Genomic DNA, 25,722 nt, shown 5'->3' on the forward strand with positions numbered 1-25,722 from the left:
GTCCTCGGTCCATGGGAGAGAGCCCATGGGGGCCTGGGATGAGGGGAAGGGGAAAAAAGCACAGCTTCAAACCCTACAGATCCACAAATAACTGTACTTAAACATACTGCACACCAGAGAGATTCTCAGGCCTTGGAGAAGGGCAAGTTCATTTCTTAATTTCAGGGGGTTGACATAGTTTTATAGAAGAGCTTCCGCTAACTGTCTCAACCAGCAGTCTTCAATCTGTTCTGCTAACGTACTCTCTAAATGATTGTTGGAAACTGCGTACTTCCTGGCACACTTTTTAGGTGACAGCTAACCTTGTTCATCAAAGGTTTACATAGTTACAACTGTTGTATCTTCTGATACATTGTAAAGTCGTACACTTAAAAGTAAAGTTACATTATTCTTTTCAATGTAGCCAGTTAATTAAACACCCAGGCAATTTGATACTTACAACCACCCATTTTAAAAATACATGAACAGGCTCTTCTCTAACCGTCAGAAACCTTAAGTCATTCCTTTTTCTACTTGAGCTGAAATTTCCACTCTGTGTTCCCTCACAAAATTTTACCATATGTATTTTTTTATGCTTACGTGGCTTATTGATAACTCCCATATTTCTCTACCTAAAAAATAAATGTGAATATTGGGTCATTGTTTTACTTTCTAGGACCATAAGACTAAGTGTGAATTTTTTTCTATCATTACAGTTATCATAAAAATGCAATTGGTCAAGACAATGTAAATACATGATGATTTGTAACGTCCTACAGAAATCTGTGAAGTCTGTATTGAGACGCAACTGACATAAAATAAAGTGCACATCTTTAAAGTGCACCACGTGACACATGGATGTGCTTGTGACACCAGTCCTACAAACTTCGGTAAATAATTATCGAGCCGAAAAAGTCAACCTGGGTAATTTCCCTCCCCGATTAGTTCACATATCGCTGGGTGAATATTGTCGGTGCTAGAAAGAGATTGTCTTAGCAGCGATTTTATTCCTAATTTGTACAGCTGTGAAGCCGTGGTGTGCTGACACCAACTTGTCCTGGTTCATGTTTTGAGCATTTTATGGGTGGTAGTTAAACATAATTGTTACTAAAAATTAACTTAGAATTAAATACACCACATAGAAAACAAAGAAAATAAGCACTCAAAATGCATCACTTCCTACTTATTTCCCTATATTTTACTGTTATCTATGCTCTTGATATTGTTGCAACTTTCGTGTCTGTGTGGTACGGATTCTGCTTACCTCATCCTAGCCGGAGGCCCAGTGGGTGGGTCTTGTGGGTTACGGGTTAGATTCCGGATCGGCACACATACCTGGGTTTGGGTTCAATTCCCGGTCTGGGCATGTGTGGGAGGCAACAGACTGATGTTTCACTTTCTCTTTCTCTTTAAAAAAATCAATAAGTATGTCCTTGAGTGAGGATTAAAAATAAAATACTGCTCCTCCCTAACCAACTCCAAGTTCAGTGAGCTTGCATTGAAATCAGCCACAATGGGAGTATTTACACCACAGAAATTGGCAAATGGCACGAATGAGCAGTTCCTGACTCTCTGGCCCCCCTCACACACAGCACCTATCGTTAAATAAATATTCACCAGTACACTACCAGCTGTAAACGCTGGGAAACCCTCTTCGCTTAAGGAAGTTGGGAACGAAAGGCATTTTGTAACCAAAAGCAGGTCCGGTTGCCCGCCGCGCTGAAAGCCAATACTCAAGAGGCAGGTGCTGCTGTAAAGGAAAGGGGTTTATTTTCAGGTGCTGGCCACGTGGAAGATGGGAGACTCTGGTCACAGAGCCCGTTTCCTGGGAAGATGGGGGGCTCACCTCTCACAGCCCCTCTCTGCCTCTCAGTGGAGGCAGATGTTTTTTTGTAAGGAGGGAGAGATCCAGGGAAAAGTTCTCTATGTGCAGACAAACACGGTCCGTTCCCGTAAGACCAGTGATGGTCCGTGTGCCTCATCCCGGGTTAGTCACCCTGGCTTCACGTCATCCCGGTGCCACGGCTGGAGGCCAGCAGATTTCCTGGAGCTGGCATGCCCGAAGGTCAGGCTCTGTATTTTTTGAGGTTAGTTTTGAGGATTCTTACTCAAACATGCTGTTATCTATGCTTACAGAAACAATGTCAAAACAATGGCAGCGCCGGTTACAATTTCCCACCATTACAACTTTCCACCGCTGCAGTTTTATTGTAGCAATGCGACAAGAGGTGACCAAAGCTCCACAGTGACCGATCATCAAACGTTATTTTTAATGCTCTTTCTACTGACAATTAGATTAGGCCCTCCCTCAATTCTGTGGCCAGCGAACACTGCAAAAACCTATCTGACTTGCAAAAGGATTTCTTCTTCTGACAGGAAATGCACTCAGTTTCTCAGTTTATTTCCCAATCCTAGGGAAGGGTGTTAAGAATGGCAGGAAAAAAAAATTGCTTACCTTTTAAACCCATGGGGGAAAACCTGAGTGGCATTTGAAGTTTGTTTTTCTGTCAGGGCTCTCCGCCTCGAAAGATTTCCATCCTTTGGTAATAATTAGGGGATGGGATGGAAGGGGGGAAGTCACTCCAAACTCTTCACGAAGCATATGGATTCATAACATGCCCACGGAGGCCAAAACATCCTGGTTGTGAAGCCATGCTTCAGCCTTAGAAGATATACATATCTTACACACACACACACACACACACACACACACACACACTTACAAGGACATATACTGAGTCCAGCAAAAGTAACACCTGCTTGAGTGTGGTTGGTAGAATAATAATATGGGTGTAATCATTTCTCATTTTAATTTGAACATTTCACCTCAAATGTCACATGGTGTGCTTGAGGGTGGTATTGTTATGTCACTGAGTTACATGCTTAGGGTTTTGTAATAAAAGATTTTGTATTAAAAAGGGGTGTTATTTGCACCAGAAGCCAGACCCTGTATACTATATGTGTGTATATAACTATATATCATACCTTCATGTTTTATACCATGTAAAATAAAGAAAAGATAAGGCTAGGTAGGCACCTTTAGTACTTTGGTTATAAAAGGGTGCTTTCCACTCACACTTCCAACAGCGGTTGTGCTTGAGGCCCCAGGGATTTACCACCCACCCCACCCGCCCGCACTGTCAGGAAGATGCAGGGATAAGGCCGGCACATGACTTTGTAGTTTTGTAAACATCGACTGCACAGCCCCACCTGGGGACCTGGTGCGAAACCCAGGCATGTGCCCTGAGCAGGAGCTGAACCAGCGACCTTTCAGCTTGCAGGCCGGGGTCAGTCCACTAAGCAGCAGCAACCAGGGCATGCTCAATTTCTTTCTTTCTTTTTCTCTTTTTTTTTAAACAAATGTGGAAGTAAATCTGAGATTGGAGATGAACTTGCAGACCAGTTCTCTGACAGATCAAACATTTTAGGAAGTTCAAAATCTGGGAAAACAAATCCCTTAACAATCCCCTAAAACAGAGATCAGCCACCCTAAGTCGACCCACGGCTTGTTTCTGTTCAGCTCACTAAGAATGGTTTTTACATTTTAATTTTCTTGATCATTGTTATTTTGAAAATCCTCACCCAAGGGTATGTTTATTGATTTTAGAGAGACAGGGAGGGAGAGAGACAGGGAGGGCGCGATGAACACCGATGTGAGAGAGAAACATCGACAGGGACAGGTTGCCTCCCGCAGCCCCTGGTGCCCGAACCCGGGATGGAGCCCGCAACTTAGGAACCTGCCCTGACCGGACTGAGCGCACGCGGCCTCTCGGTGCGCGGGAGGACACTCCCGTCCGCGGGGCGGCCCAGCCAGGGCAAGAGTGGTTTTTACGTTTGTAAATGCTTGGGGGCGTGGGGGCGGGGGCGGGAATAAAAAAAAAGAATGATATTTAGTACCAGGTGCAATTTTTATAAAATTCAAATCTCGGTGTCCAAAAATAGTGTTTCGTTAGAACGCAGCCACTCAGCCTTTGAAGTGCGCACTGGTTCCCTCTGAGCTTCAGCTCGAGTGTAAGTGGCTGTGACGAGACCGTGAGGCCGGCGGAGGCTGAAACACTCAGCTCTTTGCGGACAGTTTGCTGACCCCTTAAAACTCCGGGCGTTCGTGTCCCCTTTTCCCCTTTGGAGAGCCTTCGTGCCCTGCGACGGGAGCGCCCTCGGTCCGACAGGCGCTGGTCTACACCGACGGCCTCGGGCAAGTCCTTCCTGTGCGCGGGCCTCAGTTTCCCCGGCTATAAAAAGGGGTTAGACGCGGCGGTCTTCGGGGGCCTGCCTGGCGGGGGCTCAAATCAGTGAAGGGGGTCGGGACTCCGGGGGGCAGTGACTTCGGGCAGATGCGCCCCGGGGGGGTCACTCCGGGTTTCCCTCTCTGCGGGCGGGCTCGGCGCCCCGGAGGCCCAGCTTTCGCGGGGAATTCCTGGGGGAGGGGGGCAGGGGTGCGGGCGGCGGGGGCGGGGCGGGGCGGGGCCGGGCCGGCCGCCGCCTATAAGGAGGGCCGACCGCGGACCGCGGCCACCAGCCTGCGCGCCCTTTCGCGACCGCGACACCATGGCCCCCGCCCGCCTCCTCGCGCTGCTGCTGCTGCTCCTCGTGGGCGCCCCCGCCGCTGCCGCGGAGTCGGTAGGTGCTTGGAGGTTCCCGGGGGGAGCGCAGACCAGCACCTTCTTTGTTCCTGGGACCCTGGGATACGGGGTGATCGGGGGAGCCGCGCCACCCGCCCCTAAGGAGACACCCAGGTCCGGGAAACTTTGCCGGAAACTTGGCTCCTGGGCCCCCGGGGGGAAGCGGGTGGCCGCCCCGCTCGCCTCGCGCCCCAGCCTGTTGCTCTTCCCGCCTCCCCTTGGCCTCAGCCCTGACGAGGGCTCCAGGCTCGGACGTGACTAAGCCGGTGTCACCTTTCCCCCACCACCCGCACCTTCCCTGGGGATCCCGGTTCCGGCTCGGAGCCCCGAACCGCCCTCCTCGCCAGCTGGGCGCCCGGAGCCCGCAGCTCCAGAATCGCAGATGCCTGGGGGTGACGGGGGCCGCGAGTGCTGGGGAGGGGGAGGAGTTTAGGGTTCTGCGGGGCCTTGTCTCACACACCGGGGAGCGGAGGACGGAGCCCTGATCTCCCCTGTGGCCCCCGCGGCGCAGCTGGCGTGTGACTTCGGGCAAGTCCCCGCCCCTGCTGAGCCTCGATTTCCCCACGTGCACCAAGGGCGTGAGGGGGTGGGGCGGGGGCGGTGGCCGGTGCTTCTTTAGGGTCTACCCCTACAAAGTTGGGACCGAGGACTGCAGGGATGGATGAGCGCTCCCGCGCCACCCTTCCCGTGAGAAGCCTGTTTTCTCCGGCTCAGCGCAGACGGGGAAGTCGAAGCACCCAGGCTGGGTGAGAGCGAGGCGAAGGAGACTGGGGAGAGAAGGCCTCAGTGAGCGGGGAGAAGCCTTTCCTTCTCGCTGCCCACGGGTCCCCGTCGCTCGCAAAACCCTGGGCCACCTGAGGCTCCTTTCATCCCCGCAGCCAGCTGGGGAGAGCGGAGGCAGTCTCCTCTGGGGAGAAGGGAGAGAGGCGATCTGCCCCCCCACCCCCACCCCAGGGCCTGGGCTTTGTGCCCCTCTCCAGCCCTTAAGTCCCGTTTTGGGGGGGATGGGGAGCGGCGAGTCCCTGTTTTCAGTTTCTGTAGGGGGTTCGTATTTCCCTGGGCTTACTTAGGGGAGAGTTGCTCCTGCCTGACAGGCTTCCGCTGAGGAATGGATAAGATCCTGAACCACAACCCTCCGCACCATTGCTGATTGGCCGTGGCGATACCGTGTGCGGTGTGCACGGCCCTCCGGCAGCAGTGTTCTGATAGCTTCTAGGGGCCAGTCCAACGACTCCCTCACCTAGCTTAATCCTGATAACAAACAACCTGGTTTGCTGTTCTTAACCTGGGACCTGAGAGGGTGACTAGTTTGCCTACATTCACACGGCAGATTAGGGGCTGAGCAGATTCCCGTGTAGGCAGCCACGCTTCCCAGACACTGGCTGGTCTCATCTCAACTTGTCGCCCGATGCTACTCTGAGTGGCTGCCACTGTGTCCCATCCTCGGATAACTCAAGACTCCTATAGAACCTAAAGATTGGGGGCTGGCCAGCCTCAAGGAATTCTGAGGGGGAGGGGCATGACTTCCCCAAACTCAGGGTAACCCAGCTGAAAGGTTAGTGGCTGAGCCAGGACTTGAACCCAAGCCGGCTGCTCCCTGGTGCAGTGGCCCCGACCAGGCCCCGAAGGATGTGGTCAGGGAGGCGTCCAAAGGAATCTTGTCGGGTGCCTCTGGTCTGGCCACCGGAGAGGAAAGTCCCTGGAGGTTGTGAGGTCGACACTTGGGCACTCACGGACCAGTGCCAGCTCAGGGACTGCTGAGCCTGCAAGGGCTTGAGTGAGGACAGCTGTGTCCCCGAAGGATGTTTTGGGGGAGGGCTGTCAGTCCTACGTGTGGTGACCCATCAGCTGCAGGAGAGGTCGGCCCTGAGCAGCTGCTTCCTGAGAGGGAGGCCTTATGTTTCATCCTGACCTTTGTGCTCCCCTTTCCTGGCTAATGTCGCAGACCTTCTGCCCCTAACTGGGTCACGGGGCTTCCCCTTTTGGCCCTGCCACCCCCTTCCCTCCCAACGTTGTGGCCGGAAGAATCAGACCTCAGTCACGGTCAGATTAGACCAGAGACAGACATGACCTAGTCAGCCCTTTTTGGCTGGTGGAGAAAACAAGGCCCAGGGAGAAGGGGTTTGCTCAGAGCAGGTACGATGCACGGAGTGCTTTCCCTGTGCCAGGTTGGGTGCGTGGGAAGCAGCCCCCAGGAGGCCCGTGGAGATTCGCTTCACGGATGCGGGAGCTGAGTGCGGCACCACGCTGGGGTGGCAGAGAGCGCACAGGCAAGCCATCGCAATCTACCCAGTAGCCCCTCCAATAATTCTACGGGGGCCCTCACCAAGTTTTAGGTTTAAGCCAAAGGCCCGCCCTCCCTTTAGGTGGTGCCCCCCCCCCGCCCCCCAGGTGCCACAAGGTTTGGGGAGGGAACCCGCGCTGAGCACCAGCCTCCTCTCCATTTGGCCGGGGCTTGCCACCCTAAACCAGTTCTTCCTGTCCAGCTGGGACCATTTCCCTGAATCGCCTTCCTGCCGCTCCCTCCCTGGGCAATTAAAGGCAGCCTTGTTTTGGGAGACGGGCCCACCCTCCTCCCCACCCCAGGTGGCGCTGTCCAGGAGCACAGCCCGCCTGGGTGGCACTGAGCCCAGTTGGTTCTGGGGAATCGTTCCCGGCCCATCAGGGCACTTTAGCTTAGAGATGCTTCCGGACTCCTTGAGAATTCTCGCCTTGATTGCACAGAAGTGGGGTGGGGGGTTGGCTCAGGGGGTCTAGGACTCTGGAGTGGCCAATGAGAGCTCTTTGGAATTCTTCGAAGCTCCGAGAGCTACCAAGCACCTGAGAGAGTATTTGGCCCATGGCTCGGGATGGGGGCTCCATGAGGTTGGGTCCCTTTTGCTCTCTAGGTTGATAACCCCCATCTGTAAGTGGGATTTGAACTGCTTGGCCTCCAGTTCAAATCCCACTCGGGTATTCTATGAATGATTACGTGCCACACTTTGAAAAGGGCATGGGGAACCATAAAGACAGAGAAGGCTTTTCATCCCTTGAAGAAAGTTACGTTTGGTGAGGGAATGAATGATACACCGCACTAAATTCTGAGTTGCCCCACCTTCCCACCTCCCCACCCCCCCACACCACACACACTCAAGGCAGGAACTCTGCTCTATTCCTTTCCAGTGAAAAACCCGTCTTATAGTTAGTAACTCAGGAAATGTTTGCATGAATGGAGAAGTAATACTCAGGCGTGTAACTTTATTCTAAGAAGTGCTCCACGGTTATTTATTGCCGATAAGAAAGCCTCCTGGTGCTCTGGGAGGCAGGTGTGATTATCTCCGTTCCGCAGGACACAGATGCTCGAGGGATGGAGTGGTTTGCCAAGGTCAGAACAAGATCTGTCTGATAACACAAGGTTTCAGCTTTGCGCACCCTCAGAGAACATTCCAGATCAGGGAATTGGCTGGGCCGAAGGTAGATACCTCAGGCCCTACTTCTGAATTTGCTGGGTGACCTTGAGTGCTGTGCCCTATCTCTAGGGGATCTCAGTGGGCCCCAGCTCTAACAGGAGGAGGCTGGGCCAGGCCCTCCAGGGTCCTCCCCGTCCTGAGAGCCCACTGATGCGGGGAGGCGAGCTTTCTTGGCCTTCTTGGTAAAGAGCCCGAACGAGAGAAGAAGTTTGGGGGTGGGGGGGACGACATTCAGCTCCTGCCACCTCCGTCTCCTGGAAACGGAGGGCTTCTCCAAGGACTCCGAGTGCTGAGCGGCCTGAATGAGGGGCGGGCAGGGCCAGGCCCCGGCCCTTCCTGGGAGGAACTGGCTCCTAGCTGTCCCCAGCCTCCTGGGTGGCTGGGCGTGATGTCCCAACCACGTTGAAGCCGGGGCAAGCGGCTGGACAGGGCCGTGCGAGTCCCTGGAAGAGAGCGAGAGTGGGCTGGCCCGAGGCACCCCGTTTCCTCTCCACCCCTTGGCTGTGGGAGGGCTCTCTGGTGGGGCGTCTCAGCGCGTGCCAGAGTCTCACCTTGACCTCTGGGAGCCTATTAACCCGCCTCTCAGTGTCCAGGGCCTTGAGGGGCCATACGAGAAAGAGTAGTATGGCCCAGTCCTCTGCAGCGCCGTGCCCTGGAGGTGGACTTGGAAAGAGTTCGGCCTGTCCTCACGTTGGTCGTTTGGCCTCCACTGAGCAGGTGGTACCTCACCTCTCCCCCGCCCCAACCCCGTGAAGCAAAGCTAAGGCTGCAGCTGATCTGAGTTTACAGAACCAAGCTGGCACAGTCCAGACTGGACTTGACCCCAGGGGTCTCTGTGGACTGTTGTGCGCCCCCCTCCTTGCCCTCTGGGACTGGCTGGAGGGCATTGCCTGGGACGCTGGTGCGGAGTCGGAGGTGCGAAGTCCTCCCTGGCTGGAGTGGGGGGAGGGGGGACCGCTCGGCTTCTCAGCCCCTTGGCCTGTACAGAGATGATCTGGACTGTGGTGATGCTTGTAGGAGACGACGGGACGGAAAATAAAGGCCCCTGTGTTGTGTCTGGGAGGGGGACGAGCTCAGTGACACTGCCCTTTTCTGTCCGGGCCACTTGGATGCTGCTACCGGGCACCTTGGAGGAACCCACCCCCTGGGCCCCTGGGAATCTTTCACCCCTCCCCCGTTTCTAACCCGTGGCGGCGAGGTGGGGAAGGAGGAGTCCAGGGTGGGGCTGATGGCGCCCAAATCAGCTATTTGTTTGTCTTAGAAGCGGGCTGTTTGCTAATTATGGGGTGGGTTTATATTTAATCCAGAACCAGTTCCCGGGAGCCCCACCTCTCCCGCCCTCCCTGCAGGACGCGCCTCTGACCTGCTTGCAGCTGGAGAGAGAGACGGGACGGGGGGGTCGCAAAGGTTATGACACTGCGGGGCCGCTGCGACAGGGCCCAGCACACGGCGGGCACCCTCCAGAGCTGGGGGGCCTGTCAGCGCCTGAGTGAACTGTAGCGGGGGCTCCGGGCTGCGGCGGGGGTGCTGCTGGGGGACAGAAAATGTAGTGTGTTCTGAGGGGCCAGTTTTCCCGTGTTTTCGTAGCCTGGTGCCTAGTGAGGGAGGAGGAGGAGGAGGCCTTTGTCAACAGCTGGGGCCTGGTTCAACCCTCGGCGTACAACACACCCGGCTGGTCGGTCGTTAACTCGCTGGTGATCTTTGGGTGAGGTCCCACCTCTCCAAGGGGCCTCTGGCCCCGTCTGCTGGCGGCGGGTGACTGGAAAGTGGGTATTGGGCATGTTCCACAGCCAGAGTCCCATCCCGGCTCTGCCTCTCATACCCCCCTCCTCCGCCCTGTGACACACAGTTAGTTAATAAGTCACTTCGCCGGTGGGAGCCCAGTGTCCTCTCTAAGACACCTGTGTCACTTGAGGGTCATAAGCGGTGTTTGGCAAACTTGCAAAGTGCTGGCCTAAGTTTAGTTTCTTGTTACCAGCCAGACAGCTTGGTGGGGTCCTGGAAGGTGGTGTCTCTGCCCACATTGTGAGTGTAAACTGGGGGGTACAATTCTCGGGGTTCGAAACTTTGTATCCTTTCCAGAGGGCTCCAGGAGTGTGCCCCGAGGATCACTCTGCGATCCGAGCAGTTCGCACCGGCTTTGGCCTTCTGCAGCAGCCCCCACCCCTCCTGCTTCCCACCCGCCTCCGTGACCCCGCCACCTCCCCGCTCCCACCCTCCATCCAGGCCCTCCCACCCAGCCACGCCGCCCTTGACTTGGCGGCGTGTTCCCTGCCCCGTCTTTCAGGCCCGGAGCGAGTGCGTCTGCCCCAGTTTTCCCTGGCACAGCGGAGGAGGCTGCGAGTCAGGTGACCCCTGGAGTAATGGAAAGGGGGGCAGGGAGAGGCTGGTATGTGTGGAAACAGTGACTTGGTGGAGCCTGCCGGTCGTGGCCGGGCCTGCAGGGACTCGCTGTACCCCTCCAACCTCCCTGGGCACGGGGGCAGGGGGGACCAGTGGCTGGACGGGCCACCAGGAGCAGGGGCGCCCCTCGCCCTGGGGAAGCTGGGCTCAGAGGTGTCTTTGGGGCAGACCCGCTTTGGGCCAGGGCTGTGGCCTCCCGGAGTGGTGGGGGCGGCTTCGAAAGGGCACGAAGCCAGCGCCCAGAGCTGATCTAATCAGCCCAGACAAGGCTATCGACCCTGCTGCTGAGAACAGGGAGGCTTGTTTACGGCCCACCCGCCGTCCAGCAGGGACCTCGGGTCCAGGATCCGCTGCCGAGATTACAAGCCCCAGCGTCAATGCGCCTCTGTCTCCACGGCCCTGCGGGAGCCAGCCCGTCCCCGGCTGTCTCCACCGGTAATCGGAGCGGTGCCCAGCTTGGTTACCAGGCCTCGGGACAGAGGGAGGCTTGTCTCTTTGAGAACCGTCTTACAGGTGGGGAAACCGAGGCCCGATCTCCCAAGGTTGCCCAGGGAGGTGGTGATGTGGGGTGTGCCGTCAGCTCCTGGCCAGGGGGACATGCAGAGGCTCCGGAAGCTCCCACCCCCTGCCCCCGTTTGCAGCTGGCACCCCGGGATCCTGGAGCCCTTGCTGTGGGAACCGGCTGCCCCGGGGGGGTTGGTGCGGAGTCGGCTGCTGGCCGTGCCAGGCCTGGCGACTCTCCTGAGCGATTGTGTTCAGAGTAACCCGACCTCCGAGTGGGCAGAGCCTGGGCTCAGCCGACACCCGAACCCCCACCCCACCCCCAGAGCTGGCTTAACCCTTCGGGTACCGGAGCACCAGGACGTGGATCCGTGTGCTGTTGATTTTGCCTTCGAGAGTTTTTCACTCCCGAGGCAGGTCAGGGAGTGCTCGGGCGGGCGTAGAATTTCAGGCATCTGTGGTCATTGCTGTTGGGTCCTTCTGGAAAAATACAGCTGGTCTTTCCTCTGCCTCTGTCTGCTTGGGACCAGTGCCCCGAGCACTGGTGTGACCTCGGGCTGGGCTCGGCCCACCCTGGGGTCTTTCGCCCTTGCACAGCCCGGACGGGGTGTGATTGGTTGCGGGAAAGTCTCCGACCCGTCCTAGGCTCTGTCCCTCTGCAGCTGGCGAGGCACCCTCGACCACCTTCTTTCTGCAGTGGCATTGCTTCAGTGACCTTTCTCAGGTCTCTCTGGCCCTTGGACCGGTAACCCCGCACCCAGAAGGAAGACGGGCGGGGGTTAATAAGAGCCATATTCGTTGAGCGTTGGGTGCCAGGCCACGTGCTGGGGCCCTGGGGGCATGCTAGGGCATCTCACTTAGTCCTCACCATCCTGCCGGGGGCTTCTAGCCTTAGTGGCACAGAGAGGAGTCAGGTGTGAGGGGTCAGGTGTGAACGGAGCCCCCAGGCTCACACAGTTGAGCCTGTGGATCTGCCTTTTCGGGTAACCACTCTGGTGTGGTCTTGCTTTCTGCCAAGGGAGAGAGAGTCCTGGCTGGGGCCCCAGGTTTTGCTCATTCTGGGGCACGGCTGACCCTTCAGAAGGAGGACGGGGGAGAACAGTGCTGCTGACAACGGCCCCTGCCGGAGATCTCCTGCCAGCATCGCTCCGGTGGGTTTGGTCTTGGAGCCCAGGATGCTCAGCAACCCTCTCCCCAAATATGGCACACCCAGTGCCCTTCTGGTGCCCCAGGGTGCCTCCGGTGTCCCTGACCCTGACCCACCTCCCCTGGGGAAGAGCCAGCTGGGGGCAAGCTCTCCTCCCTCTCCCTCTCACCAGCTCGTAGTCAACCAGGCCCTGACCCTGAACTTCTCCCGGTGCCCCAGCCGCGTCTCCGTTCTTTGGTTGAAGCACTGTCACTTCCGCCTTTGTGCCCTCCCTGACTGGGGGAGGGGGCACGCTGGAGCCCTGGCCTGGCCCTGGGCTGTGGGGCCGTGGGCTGTGGGGCTGGGGCAGAGTGGGGAGCGTGGGCAGTGGCGAGGAGTCTGGCTGCGGCCATGGCGCAGTCTTGAGAAAGGTGGAGAGTGGAGTCCCAGCACTGTCACTGTCCAGCTCTATCAAGTTTGGGGGAATAACGCCACGAACCTCAGTTTCCTGCAAAATGGGTAGAACACCCCACCAGTTTGTGCCCGTAAAACGAGCTCACGCAGAGAAGGCCCCGGCCGGGTGCCCAGCATGCGGTGGATACTCGTGCTAGCCACCCCAGCCCCCACACCTCTCCTGGGCGTCAAAAGCTGTGGGACTCTGGGACGGGCTTGGTGACCTCTTCCTAGCTTTATGCCTGTAGCATAAGGACTGGGCGCGTATCTGGAGTGACAGCTGCAGCCTGTGGGCAGCCAGAAGCCTGGAAGGGCAGGGGGGGAGGACAACTCCTGCCCGAGAGCCTGGGAATCTGGGTTCCAAGTCCAGCTCCACCGCCAGCTGCTTGGGTGACCTTGGGAAGCCTCTTGTCTTTTAATCTGTTTGCTGGGTAATAAAATGAGACACTTGGGCTCTGTGGCCTCAGGTGCCTTCTGTCGGTAGGTGTCAATCCCTTTAGAGCAGGGGTGTCAAACCCATTGCCACCGGGGGCCACAGCAGCCTCGCGGTTACCTTCAAAGGGCCGAATGTAACTTTAGGACTGTGTAAATGTAACTACTGCTTAACCAAGGGCCAGGAGCTCTGCACTCGGTCCTTTGAAGGCAACCGCAAGGCTGCTGTGGCCCCCGGTGGAAATGAGTCTGACACCCCTGCTTTAGAACAAAGCAGCCCCTACCCCCTTCCTTCTGTGGAGAGTGTGGGCAAGCACCCAGCATCTCCAAACCTCCAGGTGCCCGCCCCAGGCGCCCGCCAGCCACGGGCCAGCAGGGGTCCGTGAGGCCCGCGTCCAGAGCCGCTCACCTGGTCATTTCTGCTGCATGCCTGTGAGAAGGGCAGAGTCACAGGGAAGCCTGAGGGCCCAGAGAGCATGCCTGTGCATGCACGTGCATGTGGCTACATGCTCTCTGGGCAGGGGTGGGGTGAGGGAGGAGAACAGATCACATCCTTAGCCAGGAGAGGGTGGGGTCCTCCTCTGGTCAGGGCTGGGCGTGGCTGATGGGTGGCCTGGCCCTTCAGAGCCACCCGGACTGAACAAGCCTTGCTGGAAAGAGGGCGGGGGAAGGGAGGGCTGTTGCCCTCCACCCCACGCCACCCCTCCCCCCCCCCACACACAAGGGGATGGTTACCCACAAGCCCCTGCAGTAGGATCCTGGCTTGCTGGCCTAGTCTTACAGGGCTCCTGCCCACATGGGAATTTCCCTGTTGTCGGCAGGGTCGAGGGCAGAGAGGGTGCTTCTGGAGTTGAAGAGGAATTTAACTTCCTGTTTCCTCTTACCGCACACCTCCCCGTTCTCTCAGGCCACCTTGACTTGCTGTAGGAGAGCACCTGGGCTCGTCTAAGGCGGCCCCTAGGGACCCCGACCATTCAGAGCCAGGACAGGTATCTGCTGTGACCGTAGACAAGTCCTTTATCCTGTCCAGGGGCCTGGCATAAACACGAAGGGTTAAGGGAGACCAGGTGGCCACGTGGAGGGCTGACCTGGGAATGAGTCTGGCTCGGCCTCCGTTGTGCAGATTTGGCTAGGAGATGGCCATATGCACCTCCCTGGGGTCTTTGTTCTCACCGACGTAAGGCGGAGGTGAGTTACTGTCAGCCGGTTGGCGCGGGCCGTGCTGAAACACCCTCACCCACTGGGAGGCAGGAGACAGTGTGGCTCCTGGGCGTGAGGAGGGTCCTGAAACAGTCCCGCCCGTACCCCAGCCCCTGTCCAGAGGACTCGGGGCTCTGACTCCCACAGCCAGTCCAGTCTCCCGGCCAGGCCAACAGGTGGCCGTCGTACCTGCCATCTTTCCCTCCTGGGCTGGTGTGACTTCTGCTCCCTTCCCACCTGGGTAGGCGGGCACTCTCTCTGCACATGTGTTTATGCATGTGGGTCTACATGTATGTAGATAAAGGCTCAAGGGACCCATGCTTGGGTTCTGGTCCAGTGGGGCCATTTTCTGCCTGTGTGAACTTGGGCCAGTGACATTACCTTTCTTTTTTTTTTTTTAAAGATTTTATTTATTTATTTTTTTAGAGAGGGAAGGGAGGGAGAGAGAGAGAGAAACATCAATGTACAGTTGCTGGGGGTCATGGCCTGCAACCCAGGCATGTGCCCTGACTGGGAATTGAACCTGCGACACTTTGGTTCGCAGCCCGCACTCAATCCACTGAGCTACGCCAGCCAAGGCGACATTACCTTTCTGAGCCACCCATGCCCCCTCCACTTCTGCAAAGAAAAAAAAAATCTGTTCGTAGAACCATTCCGTGCTAAGCGCTTAGCCAGGTGAGCCTCCTCCGAGCTCCTGCTGTTGGGTCCTGAGCCCCCAGGGAACTGGCGATGGGAGAAGGGGCAGGGGCACAGGGACCCCACCCGAGGTACCAGCTGCTGGCTTGCCCAGAGCAACCCTACCACTGAGCTGCCCAACCAAAGCCACGGCCGCAGGGCTGTGTGCGGGGGCTGGAATTCCAGCGCCAGCGGCTCAGCAGCTCCTGATTCCCCAGTCGTGAAGTCATCCCTCACCAGGCCTTAACCTCTCTGACTCCTCACCCCCGTGGGCGCCCAGGGGTCAGCCAAGATTCTGCCGTCCTGCGGGAGGCGGGCTGCCTGCCCACCGCCGCCCTCCCGGCCCGGCCCTGCTCCCTTCTGGGAATCCAGCACGTGCCCTCGCGGGGGTGGAGAGGGCTTCCAGCAGGTTCCCGCCGCCGCCTCTGCCTGGGAGCCATTGCAGGGGCCGGGCCCCTCCTGCAAGGGCATCCTTGTCTTTGGAGCCAATTCTCCTTCTTGAAACCCTACCCCTCTGGCAAATAGTGGCCACTTTAATATGTGAGTAATTAGCGAAATGAACGTGGCCCAGGCCGCTGTTCTGTGGGCAGGCAGAACCTCAGCCCCGCAGCTCAGAGGACAGGGGGTAGGCGGTCCGAGCGCTTCCCGCCCCCGAGCTCCAGGTGATGCGAGCGCAGGAGCTGATGCACCAAAGACCCTTAAGAAGGTTCTTTCCCTCCCTGGACCTTTGTTCCTTTCCTTTGAAAAGCGTCTCGGTGGGCGTGGGCCTGAGATTCTGCTGTGACCGGGTGGGTCCCCATGGGGTAGGGCTGAAGGACACGTATGGATGCTGGAGCACGTGGTCCGGGGGCAGGAGCTGTGCCTCGCCCCGGCGTTGGTGGCAGGCAGCCTGGGTCCGTGGGAGCCTTTGGAAGCCGGAGTATACGAGGACACTCACGCACTCTTGAGTCACTTGTTGTGGGCAACACCCTGACCTGAGGCCGTCCTGACGTGTGGGTGAGCCAGCGAGCCCGTCCCAGGCGCGTCTGACTCAGCTCGGAAAGGTGTCCCGGAGCCAGCAGCCCTCTCCGCCCGCAGCGAATCTGCTGGGGAGGCATCACGGGGCTCTGGCTCCCGCCAGAAGCCTGGCGGGCATATCCTCTGGCCGGCCTGTGACGGGGCGGTAGGCGGGGAAGCTGGCTCTGAAGTCAGGCTGCCTGGTGTGGAGTCCTCAGCCTTCCACCCGCCACTGTGTCATCAAAAGAAAGTGATTTCGAGTCTTTACTGTCCACTCTCCTCGCTTGTGAAATGGGGGGAAAGTCATACCTTTAGACTTTAGAAAGTCAAGGCCTGACACATACTAAGTGCTTAGGAAATGGCACCTGGTACTGTATTTCCTCCCTGATTATTACCACCCTTATCGTTTTTACTGGCTCAGAGTGGGGACTGGACCCACGTAAGGTCACACAGCAGATGGGGGGCCAGGAGGGGCCAGGACTCCAGGCTCAGGCCTGGCCCCCTTCCAGCACCTCAGTTTTCCTCCTCGAATGCCCGTTTCACTGCCTTTCGGGGCTTAGGGGCTGTTGCAGACCATTACAGGGGCTACTGGCTGATCTGTCTCCTTTCTCCACCCTAGATCCGAGAGACCGAGGTCATCGACCCCCACGACCTAGAAAGCCGGTACCCTTCCGGGCCACTGCCGGACGACGAGGATGTCGGGGGGCCCGGGCAGGAGTCCGACGACTTCGAGCTCTCTGGCTCCGGAGACCTGGGTACGGAGGGGGTGAAGGCCAGGCTGGGTCAGGGGCTGGAGGGAGGGTGGTCTCTCCCCCTGGGAGGTTGACCATGCCTTGAGCCTTGGACTGTTGCGGGGGTTTTCTAGAGTGCCCCTTCCCCCACAAACAGAAGAAACAAAGGAACCGGCTCAGCCATGTCCACCCCTGAGACCTGCCCTGGGCTGCTCGCTTGTAGCTCCAGGTTTTCCGAGCATCGGCCTAGACCCATCCACCTCTAGGGCATAATGGGAGTGGGCTGGGGTGGGAGAACTGATTGTTTTTCTACCTTTGGAAAGGGGAAGCAGACCTGGGGGCCTACAAGGCCGGAGTGGAGGTGGGACGCCCAGAGCAAGCCCCAGCTTCAGACGGGGCGGGGTGGGTGAAGGTGCCCGGGCTTCTTGGGGCTGGATCTGGGGCTGCTGCGTCGCCAGGTCTTTTGCGACTTTCTGGCCCCGGATGCTGCACCCCACGGAGCTACTCGGAAACATCCATCCTGTGTGCAGGATGGAATGATTCAGAGTTTGGATTTTGGAGTCCTGGGATCCTGACTTCAAACTGCCAGGCGATGGCCTCCAAGCCTCAGTTTCCAAGTCTGTAAAATGGGAATAGAAATGACACTACATCTGTGTTTCAGGCATTGGACGCAGTTGAAGCTCTGCATGTACCAAGCACTGAGTACATGTTTTAATATTGCAGTTTCTGATATTGAATATTGTGATCTAGGGTCTTGTTTTCTCAAAGGAGTCTCCTGGGGATCTTGCCAAAATGCAGATGCAGGCTCAGTGGGCCCTGAAAGTCTGTATTTCTGTCTGGCACCCAGGGGTGCTATGGGTCCCCGGATCTACCCTTTCCTGAGCAAGGGTTTGGAGCTGACAAAGCATCTACCCAACTACCAGCTCCACATTCCTAGGAAAAACAGCCAGGGAGGCAGGGGGTAGGAGCCCCATTTTACAGATGAGGTGGCTGAGGCTGGGGTGAGGATGGGCCCTTGCTGGGCATTGAGCATTCGGGAGCTGCTTCTAAGTCTGGACCCACAGCAGCTGTGGCCAAAAAGGGGTCATTCTTCCAGGGATACCTGACCTCACTCACACAGCCCTTCTGACCTTGCAGATGAGCCCGAGGACCCCCGGGTGTTCCCCGAAGTCATCCACCCCTTGGTAAGTAACCTCAGGCCTTGCCTCTCCCCCTGCTCCTCTGTGATGGCTGCGGAAGGGGGCGGGGAAAGTGAGGGTCTGACCTCGCCCTGCAAGAGGACGTTCATCTGTGACCCTGGGCTGTGACCGCTTGGGGCGGGCCCCTCTGTGGGTCACAGACAGGCCGTCCTCCCTGCCAGGGTGACCACTGCCAACATTTAGAAGTGTTTCCGGCCCCTTTTCTGTGCTTTCATAGGCATTCCCCAACATGGAGGTCAAGTGGTACCCACAGTTCCGGGCACTGCGTTTTCCGCTGAAAGTGGCCGAGAGTGTTTTCCCTCGTAATTAAATGTTCTTCCTATTTTTAGAGGCCGCATAATTCTAGTTCGCCCGATTGCCCTGATTGATGGAAAAGTGGCTTGCAATTTTTGATATGCTAAAATTATAAAACTACAGCAAGCATCTCTTATCCAAATCTCTGATTAGCATCTTAAGATAGAGTCCCAGAGGAGAAATTGCTGCCTTAAAGGCAATTCTGCAGTTTTGCCAAACCTTCCTCACAGAGTGGTTCCTCAGAATCCCCACCCAGTAGCAGCGAGGGGACGCCTGCTTCCCCTGACTCTTGGTGACACTGTTCATTCCCGTTTGGAGACGGATCCACGAGATCAGTTGAGGAGGGGAGGGATCCGATGGCCTAGTTATTGAGCTTGTGGCTGGTTTCTGCATGCGGACCACGTGGTTCAGGGAGACAGCGGAACCAGTTTCCCCACTGGGCTGCAGGGCCCTCCCCTCCCCTGCGGTGCTGAGCCTCTCTCCTCTCCCTCCCCCATCCAGGTGCCCTTAGATAACCACATTCCTGAGAGGGCGGGGCCTGGAAGCCGGGTCCCCTCGGAACCCAAGGAGCTGGAGGAGAATGAGGTCATCCCCAAGAAGCTCTCGCCACCTGTTGAAGGGGTCGAGGAGATATCGAACAGGGTGTCCATGTCCAGCACTGCCCAGGGCAGCAGCATCTTTGAGAGGACGGAGGTCCTGGCAGGTAAGGCCCCTGCTCCTCCCTGGGTACCTCGAAGTGGGGGGTGCTGCATGGGAGGTAGTGCTGCAGGTGATGGGCTCCCTGCCCGGTGTCCCTTCTTCAGGGCCACAGTCAGCGTGTCCCGTCTTGATGGACAACACCCCCCAAAGGTGTGTGTGCGTGTGCATGAGAGTGCACATGCACGCGAGTGTGTGGTGGGGGTGGGCAGACTCTGACTGTGCAGCCTATTGGAGGGTGGAGAATCGCCCACCAAAGACTTCCGGAGAACAGACAAGCTGAGTCCTTCTCTCGCCTGCAGTCCTCTCTTATTTTCAAAGCCTTTTCACCTCCTGAGTTTGGTGCCTGGGGAGTTAATTATTATTAAAAGTTAACATTCCTGGAAAACCTCCCCTGAAAGCCCAGAGCTCCTCAGGATTAGACTGGCTTCCCCTCCCCAGCTTGCTCATTGGCCAGCCTCCTGACCTTGGCTGAGAAGCTCTTGAACCTCCGTGGACATGAGCCCCCGCTTCCTCCGCGGCAGGTGCAGACAGGGGTGCCTCCTTGGGCTGGCGTCATGGTCCAGGGCACACAGAACCTGGAATAGCGAGGTGAACGGTCAAGGGCCGATCTGACTCAGTAGCAGGATATGTGAACCTAAAAGACAAGGTCAAGGTGAGAGGCAACCAGGGTTTCTTTGAGATCCAGAAGAAGAGCTATTCGGGAGTCACTGATTCGGGCAGGAAGCCACATAGTGTTCCCGTTAGGAGGTGAAGGCAAGGGCTGTGAGTGAGGAAGGGAAGGGGACGACGGCATGACAAGAAGGAAGGGATTCCTGTGTGCGGTACAGAAGCTAAGGGAGCGGATAATCTGAGCAGCGATGCTCATCCTGAAGAATGTCTTCAGTTTGCAGTCATGAGAGCGGCTCTCCTGGTATCTTCACAAACAGTTGTTTGGAATCCAGGGCTGCTGTAGGCCCAGTCCGCCCAGAGGCTCCTTTGCCCGGTGTTCACATTCCGAAGGTCGGAGGAGCGAGACCTGCAAGGCCCTTCCTCTCGGGGGGCGGCTCCGACTCCATTTTGAAGTAGCTCCGTGTACGTTACTTTGCACGAATCTGCCACTGAGTCTTCACTGAGCCCCTCGCAGTAGGTGGTGCACAGGGAACCTCCATGTGACAGTTTGGAAACGAGCCCTAGCGCGGGTCGGTGCCCGGCCTCGGGTAGAGCCGTGGGGTCCTGGACCACAGTGTCCTGTTATGGGGACAGCTGCGTCTCGGGGAGAGTGAGGCTGCGGGCGTGGCCCGGTGGGGCCAGCAGCGGGGATGGGGGGCTGGCTCCCTCTCTCTCCCGCCCTGGCAGCCCCGGGGATTTCCAGAGCTGGGGGAGGGGTGCTGTCAGGGAACTCCCTCTGTGCCAGGTTTTACAGGCCGAGGGCCAAGCTGCATGAACCAGCCTGGGGAGTGGGCACACCGGGTGGTGGCTCGGTGATCTCTGTCTCCTGGCAACCGGCTGGGCCAGTAGCTCCCAGGAGGCTTGAGGTACACAAGCAGAGTCCTGCGTCCTGCCTCCATCCAGGACAGATAAAGGGTTTTGCCTGGGTCTTCCAGATGAGGCTCCCTGGGAGTATAAATAAGCCCAGGCGACTTGGGGCCCATCTCAGCCCTGACCCCGGCCCCCTGGTCCCTGAGCTTCTGTGGGGTGGGGGTGGGGCGGGGATGCTGTTGAACTAGAAGGGGCCCACGGAGACGACTTCGTCTTTCTCATTTCAGCCTGTTCGGTTGAAGTATTTTAAAGTTCCCCCCACCTTTCTTCAACCACAGAGTTTCACTTTGAGTGGGCATAGTTGTGTGTGGGATTCACATAAGGTTTTGCTTTTATCAACTAAGGGCTCTATTCCTTTTAAAGTGAAATATGTTTTTTTTTAATTTAAAAACAGAAAGGTAGTTTTAAAAACCACTGATCTATTCCAAGCAACTGTTTCTTATGCACGAGGAAGCTGCCGCCCAGAGAAGGTACCCCGGGTGTACCCTGGGTCACACACGGCCAGAGGCAGAACTGAAGTCCTGTCCTCTCCTAAATCTTCCAGTGGAGAGAGAGTTAAACAAGAATGTGGTCTCCACGTGAAGTTGCGTTGTGGAGCCGCTGGGGCGGGGCCCTCCAGTCCCACCTTTTGAAACAGCACCTGCCGAGCACCACGTGATTCCGGCGGCCCCTTCCCTCACACACCAGCCCTTCAGATGGGTTTGGGGTTTGGCGGGTGAGACTGTTACAGGGGAGGAAGCTGAGGCTCAGGGAAGCCAAAACACTTGCCCAAAGTCATAAAACCAGGGGGAGTGGTAGGCCTGGCGTTTGCACCTAGGACCACAGCCACTTCTGAGATTGTACTTGAACCTTGACCTTGTGGGGAGTCCCAGCACAGACCTACCGGAGGGGCCGGGGCTGTCAGAGGGAGAGGCGAGGACGACTAGAATGGGGTCGGTTCCCGGTGTTCCCTGCCCTTTTCCTGACATCTCCCAGGGGCGCCGTGTGGCTGCTTTCTCACCGAAGAAAGCAAGCAACCAAGGTTCTTTTGGTTGAGAAAGCTCCTTGCCCGGCGCCCGGCCCCCACTCTGTGCTTAGCTGTGACTGAGTGTGAGCAGCAGGGACTGCAAGTTAATCTCCTTAGCCTGAGTAAGACTGAATTAGGGGACTCAATCTGCCACCGAGAGCATGCTGGGAGGCCTCCCTGCCCCCCCCACCCCCCCCCCCCGCCCCAGATGGAAGTGAGCCATTCTGGCCTCCAGAGAACATCCACCGAGGTCAGAAACCCACATCTGCCCACCCGGCCAGCTGCCCCGGGGCTGTGCTCCCGGAGCCCAGCTGTGAGAGTCATTTACTGCTGCGTCAGGCCTGAGTCACGGTGTGAGGGACAGAGAAACCACAGACGTTTCCAGTGCCTGAGTCCCGAGCATAAGCACTCTGAGTGGATTAATGTATTTAATTCTTAGGGCACACTGGAAAGGCACTATTATCTCCACTTCGCAAGGAGCGAGGTGAGGGAGCTGCAGGTGGCTCAGCCAGCAGGTGGGGGGATGGGGGTGGGCACTAGGCTGTAACCGCGGGTTGTAAGGCTCCGTACCTAGAATGCACGAGTACGGCCCCGAGACTGTGTGAGGCCCGCGTTTGGGAGTGTGTACCTGGGTGTACGCAGGTGTGTCTGCCTGTCTGTGGAAATGAATGCTGGTGAGCGCACAGGTGCACACGGGGACAGCAAGAGGACCCCGAGATGTGTGTGCGTCTGTGACCGTTTCTACCGCCTGCAACTTTTCCTGCTTCCAGCTCAGTTAGTGCTAAGCTGCTGCTGGGGCATCTGCCTGGAGTTTGGGAAGAGCCGGGCTTTGGACTCGGGCTGATGTGGGTTGGAGTGGTGGCCGTGCCACTCTGGCCCTGGGGTCTTCAGGGACCCCCGTGACCCCCTTTCTCATAAGTGAGGTCTGAGTGAGACTCAGGTCAGGCAGCAGCGCCCCCGCACAGGTGGTGGTGATGGCGTCTCACTGTGAGAGAGCCCATGGGCGGGCGGGGGCGGGCCCCCGAAGCCCGAGTTGCCGCTCTCACCTTGCTGTCCCCTCTCCCCTGCAGCTCTGATTGTGGGCGGCGGCGTGGGCATCCTCTTCGCCATTTTCCTGGTCCTGCTGCTGATGTACCGCATGAAGAAAAAGGATGAAGGCAGCTATGACCTGGGCAAGAAACCCATCTACAAAAAAGCCCCCACCAATGAGTTCTATGCCTGAAGCTTCCTACCGGGCCCTGGCTTGGACTCGAGGGGGGTGGACAGCGGAAGGACTGTGGAGGTTGGACGTTAGGGTAGGGGGAGGGCCATCCGGAATGGACCTGTCAGCATCTTCAGCCCTGATTACGTGACAAGGGAGAGGAGGGGCGTCACCTTCTCCTGTCCCTGCCTGCCTCTTCGTTCTTGGGGCCCCAATGGTCCCAGCAGAACCATGAGGCTAAACTTGGCCTTTCAGAAGACAAATCAAGGATTGGATTATTTCTTAACCTTTCAGTTTAGAATCTAAGCCGGGCGTAGAGCCGGTACTGATCACACCTCACCAGAACCGCCCCCCCACGGGGGGCTGTCCTAACAGTCCTGTTGGAGGGCTGACCCCTGGGGCCTTCCTCCCCACCCCCCCCCCCGACCCCTGCCCTTTCACAGCGGGTCCAGGAACTGGGAGCAGGAGTTAGAACCATCCGCACCTTGAGAGGTGTCGGTCCAAGGGCCCCATGTCCACACCACAGGGGCCCCTGTGGGGCACCTTGGGCCACGGGGCTCTTCCAAGTGTCTTTCGGAAAACAGGCTTTTTTTGGGGGGGGGAGGGTGAAGGGAAGCAGGGAGGGTGGGGAGAAGAGCTGAAAGTTCGTACTGAAATGGATTTGTAGAGTATTTGTAAATCTATTTTTAGTGGGTTTTTTGTTTTGTTTTGGTTTGTTTTTTTTTACAGTTCATTCCTCTCTGCCTGGGCTCGAGCGCACAGGTGCCAGGCGGCCCGGCTCTGCCGCACATTCCCGCCCCACCTGCTGAGTTTGTATTTAACGGGGTTTTGTTTTGTTTTTGTTTTTTTTTTTTTTTTGGTTTTGTTTGTTTTTCTCGAAAATGAGAGAAGAGCTGGAGATATGATTTTTATTATTATTTTTTACTATTTATAGCCTCAGACAGAGCCTCTGTCTCTTCTTCGTCTTTGCCCCCTCCCCGTTTTATAAGGCGCACCTTCCGCAGCCCTCTCTGCCCGTGGCTTGGACCCGTTTCGAAGCTGCCGCTGTACGAAGTGGCTTTTGCTGAGACCTAGGTTTCTAGCAGGTCCCAAAATACAATGCAAGGGATGACAGGATATGTGTGTCTCTTTTCTTGTAATATATTGTTACTCTTTCTTGGTTCTAGAAAAATAGATAAATATATTTTTTCAGGAGATAGTATGATGTTTCCCGTGTGAAGTTGCTGGACGGTTGAGGGAGTGAGTTCTGATGTGGCCGAAGGGGTTTCTGCCTGTTTCTCTTGCCCCGTCCCTGGTGCCTTTCCCCTGGGCTGGGGTAGCATGGGCAGATGCTCTGCCCGCTCTCTAGCTTCTGCCTGGAGCCCGGCGGGTGCTCCTTCTTTTCTCCACATTTAAGAGACAATTGGAGCGCTGTGCCAGCCAATGTGCTAGCCAATACGGTAACCACCAGCCACATGTGGCTATTGCAGTCAATTAAAATTGCATCAAGTTAAAAATCCGTTCCTCAGTTGCACTCACCGCAGTTCACGTGCTCAGCTGCCACCTGGGGCCAGGGGCTGCCGCAGCCAGTGGGCCACAGGAGACCGTCTCCATCTGTCTATGGGGGCGCACTGCTGGCGAACCAAACTGGCTTCGAGAGTCACAGCCCCAGCTTGGCTGGGGGTGACCTTTGTCTCCCTGGGCGAAGGGAGGGGTGGGGAGGGCTTATCGGGCCCCAGCTCGGGAACTTGTTATGTTCCAGAGAGGAGAGAGGTTTGGTGGATCAGCCTGGGTGGGCTGCCGTCTTCTGCCCCCACTGGCTGGGGTGGGTGGGATCAGCCTCACTGCCTGCACCTTCCCCCACCCCGCCGACACAGGGCTCCCAGCTGGCTGGGTGCTCTTCTCCACCAGCACCCCCACCCCCGCCCCCACCCCCGTGTCCTTTCCTCTGGCTATGTCGGAAGTCGGCACCTCCTGTAGCCCCTCACACTGTTGTCTGTTACTGATTTTTTGATAAAAGATAATAAAACCTGGTACTTTCTAGGTTGCCTGCCTCTGTGATTTTGGGTTCGTGAGAAGTCATCCTTTCTGGGCTGTGTCCCTTGGCCTCATCGAAGCCCAAGACGACCGCCCTGCCCAAACCCCCCTCGGGGAGGCGGAGGTGTTGGAACCCGGGAGGGCCTGCGGGGGAGGGGGGAAGGTCGGGACTTGCTCGCTGCAGCCTCGGGCCAAGGCCCCGCCTCCGTGTTTTGTTTAGGCGGCACCCTGTTTAAAAAACAAACAGACGAAAGTCCTCCGGTGAGTTGCCAACTAGAAATGAGGTCATTTCCCATAAAAATCCACACTCCTCACTTCTCTCGGGGAGAAGATGTGACGACACTCGGGCAGTGTGGCAACGGTTAGGAGCTGCTGACAGGCAGGAGCCTGTCTGGACATGGGTTCCGTGCCCTGCTACAATCTGCCCCCCCACCCCCGCCCCAGCCGCGTCACTCATGTCACCTGCTTGGCCTCAGCTGGCACTGTGATGGGCAGGCTCCACACACTTCTTTTGATCCTCAGCAACCCTGGGAGGTGGGTAAGATCCTCTTCACCAGGCCGACCACCAGCAAACCCATTCTCCCTGCCTTTTATACCTGGACCCGCTTCATAGTCGCAGTTCCACAAAGTGGGTGCTGTTAGCACCCCCTTTTACAGATGGGAAAACTAGCCAAGAGACTAGATAACTTGCCCAGATTGACATAGCCACCAATGGCAGAGGCGGGATTCGAACTGGGGCGGGCGGACTCTGGAGCCTGCTCCTAAGCACAATGCCTATCAGAGGATGGCACCCAGGGCCCCTTCGCTGGGGGCTGCTCAGGCCCCACAGACCCCCTGTGAGGCAGTGAGTCTGGTGTCAGATCCCCCCCCAGACCCTGCCACACAGTTTTCCCGAACTCCAGCACACAGAGCGGGCCTGTGCTTCTCGTACCTCGGGTCTGGCCAAAGCCCTCTGGTCTGTTCCATCTGTGCTGTCCGAAACTGTCTTCTAGTCGCATGGGGCTATTCAAATAAATCCATTAAAATTAAAAAAAAAATAAAATTCAGTTCCTCAGATGCACTAGCCATCTTTCAGGGGCTCAATAGCCATGCAGCTGGTGGCTCTCCCGTGGGACAGGGCTGATGGTCTGCAATGCCACTGTCGTAGAAATTTCTGCTGGGGCTGTGCCGAGCGGTGCGAGACCTCTGGGTGCAGGTCTTGGCTGCCCCCGGCTGCTCCCTT

At 57.2% G+C, this 25,722-nt stretch overlaps 1 protein-coding gene across 2 annotated transcripts in view; it reads left to right on the forward strand.

Moving 5' to 3' along the window:
- The first annotated feature begins 4,484 nt into the window (after window positions 1-4,484).
- The window catches only part of SDC4 (syndecan 4), a 28,930-nt gene continuing 7,692 nt past the window's right edge, over window positions 4,485-25,722 (forward strand). The window contains exons 1-5 of one of the 2 annotated variants that reach the window (XM_045833671.1): window positions 4,485-4,599; window positions 16,456-16,591; window positions 17,705-17,751; window positions 18,562-18,763; window positions 22,354-24,509. In XM_045833671.1, coding sequence (XP_045689627.1) covers window positions 4,528-4,599; window positions 16,456-16,591; window positions 17,705-17,751; window positions 18,562-18,763; window positions 22,354-22,505 — 609 coding nt within the window. In that variant the 5' untranslated portion in view covers window positions 4,485-4,527 and the 3' untranslated portion in view covers window positions 22,506-24,509. Of the gene's footprint in view, window positions 4,600-16,455; window positions 16,592-17,704; window positions 17,752-18,561; window positions 18,764-22,353; window positions 24,510-25,722 lie in introns of those variants that run through there. The other variant, XM_045833672.1, reaches the window with a different exon arrangement.

This window comes from Phyllostomus hastatus, unplaced genomic scaffold (genome assembly GCF_019186645.2).
Source record: "Phyllostomus hastatus isolate PE091 unplaced genomic scaffold, TTU_PhHast_1.1 phas_contig_17, whole genome shotgun sequence".
NCBI lineage: Eukaryota > Metazoa > Chordata > Mammalia > Chiroptera > Phyllostomidae > Phyllostomus > Phyllostomus hastatus.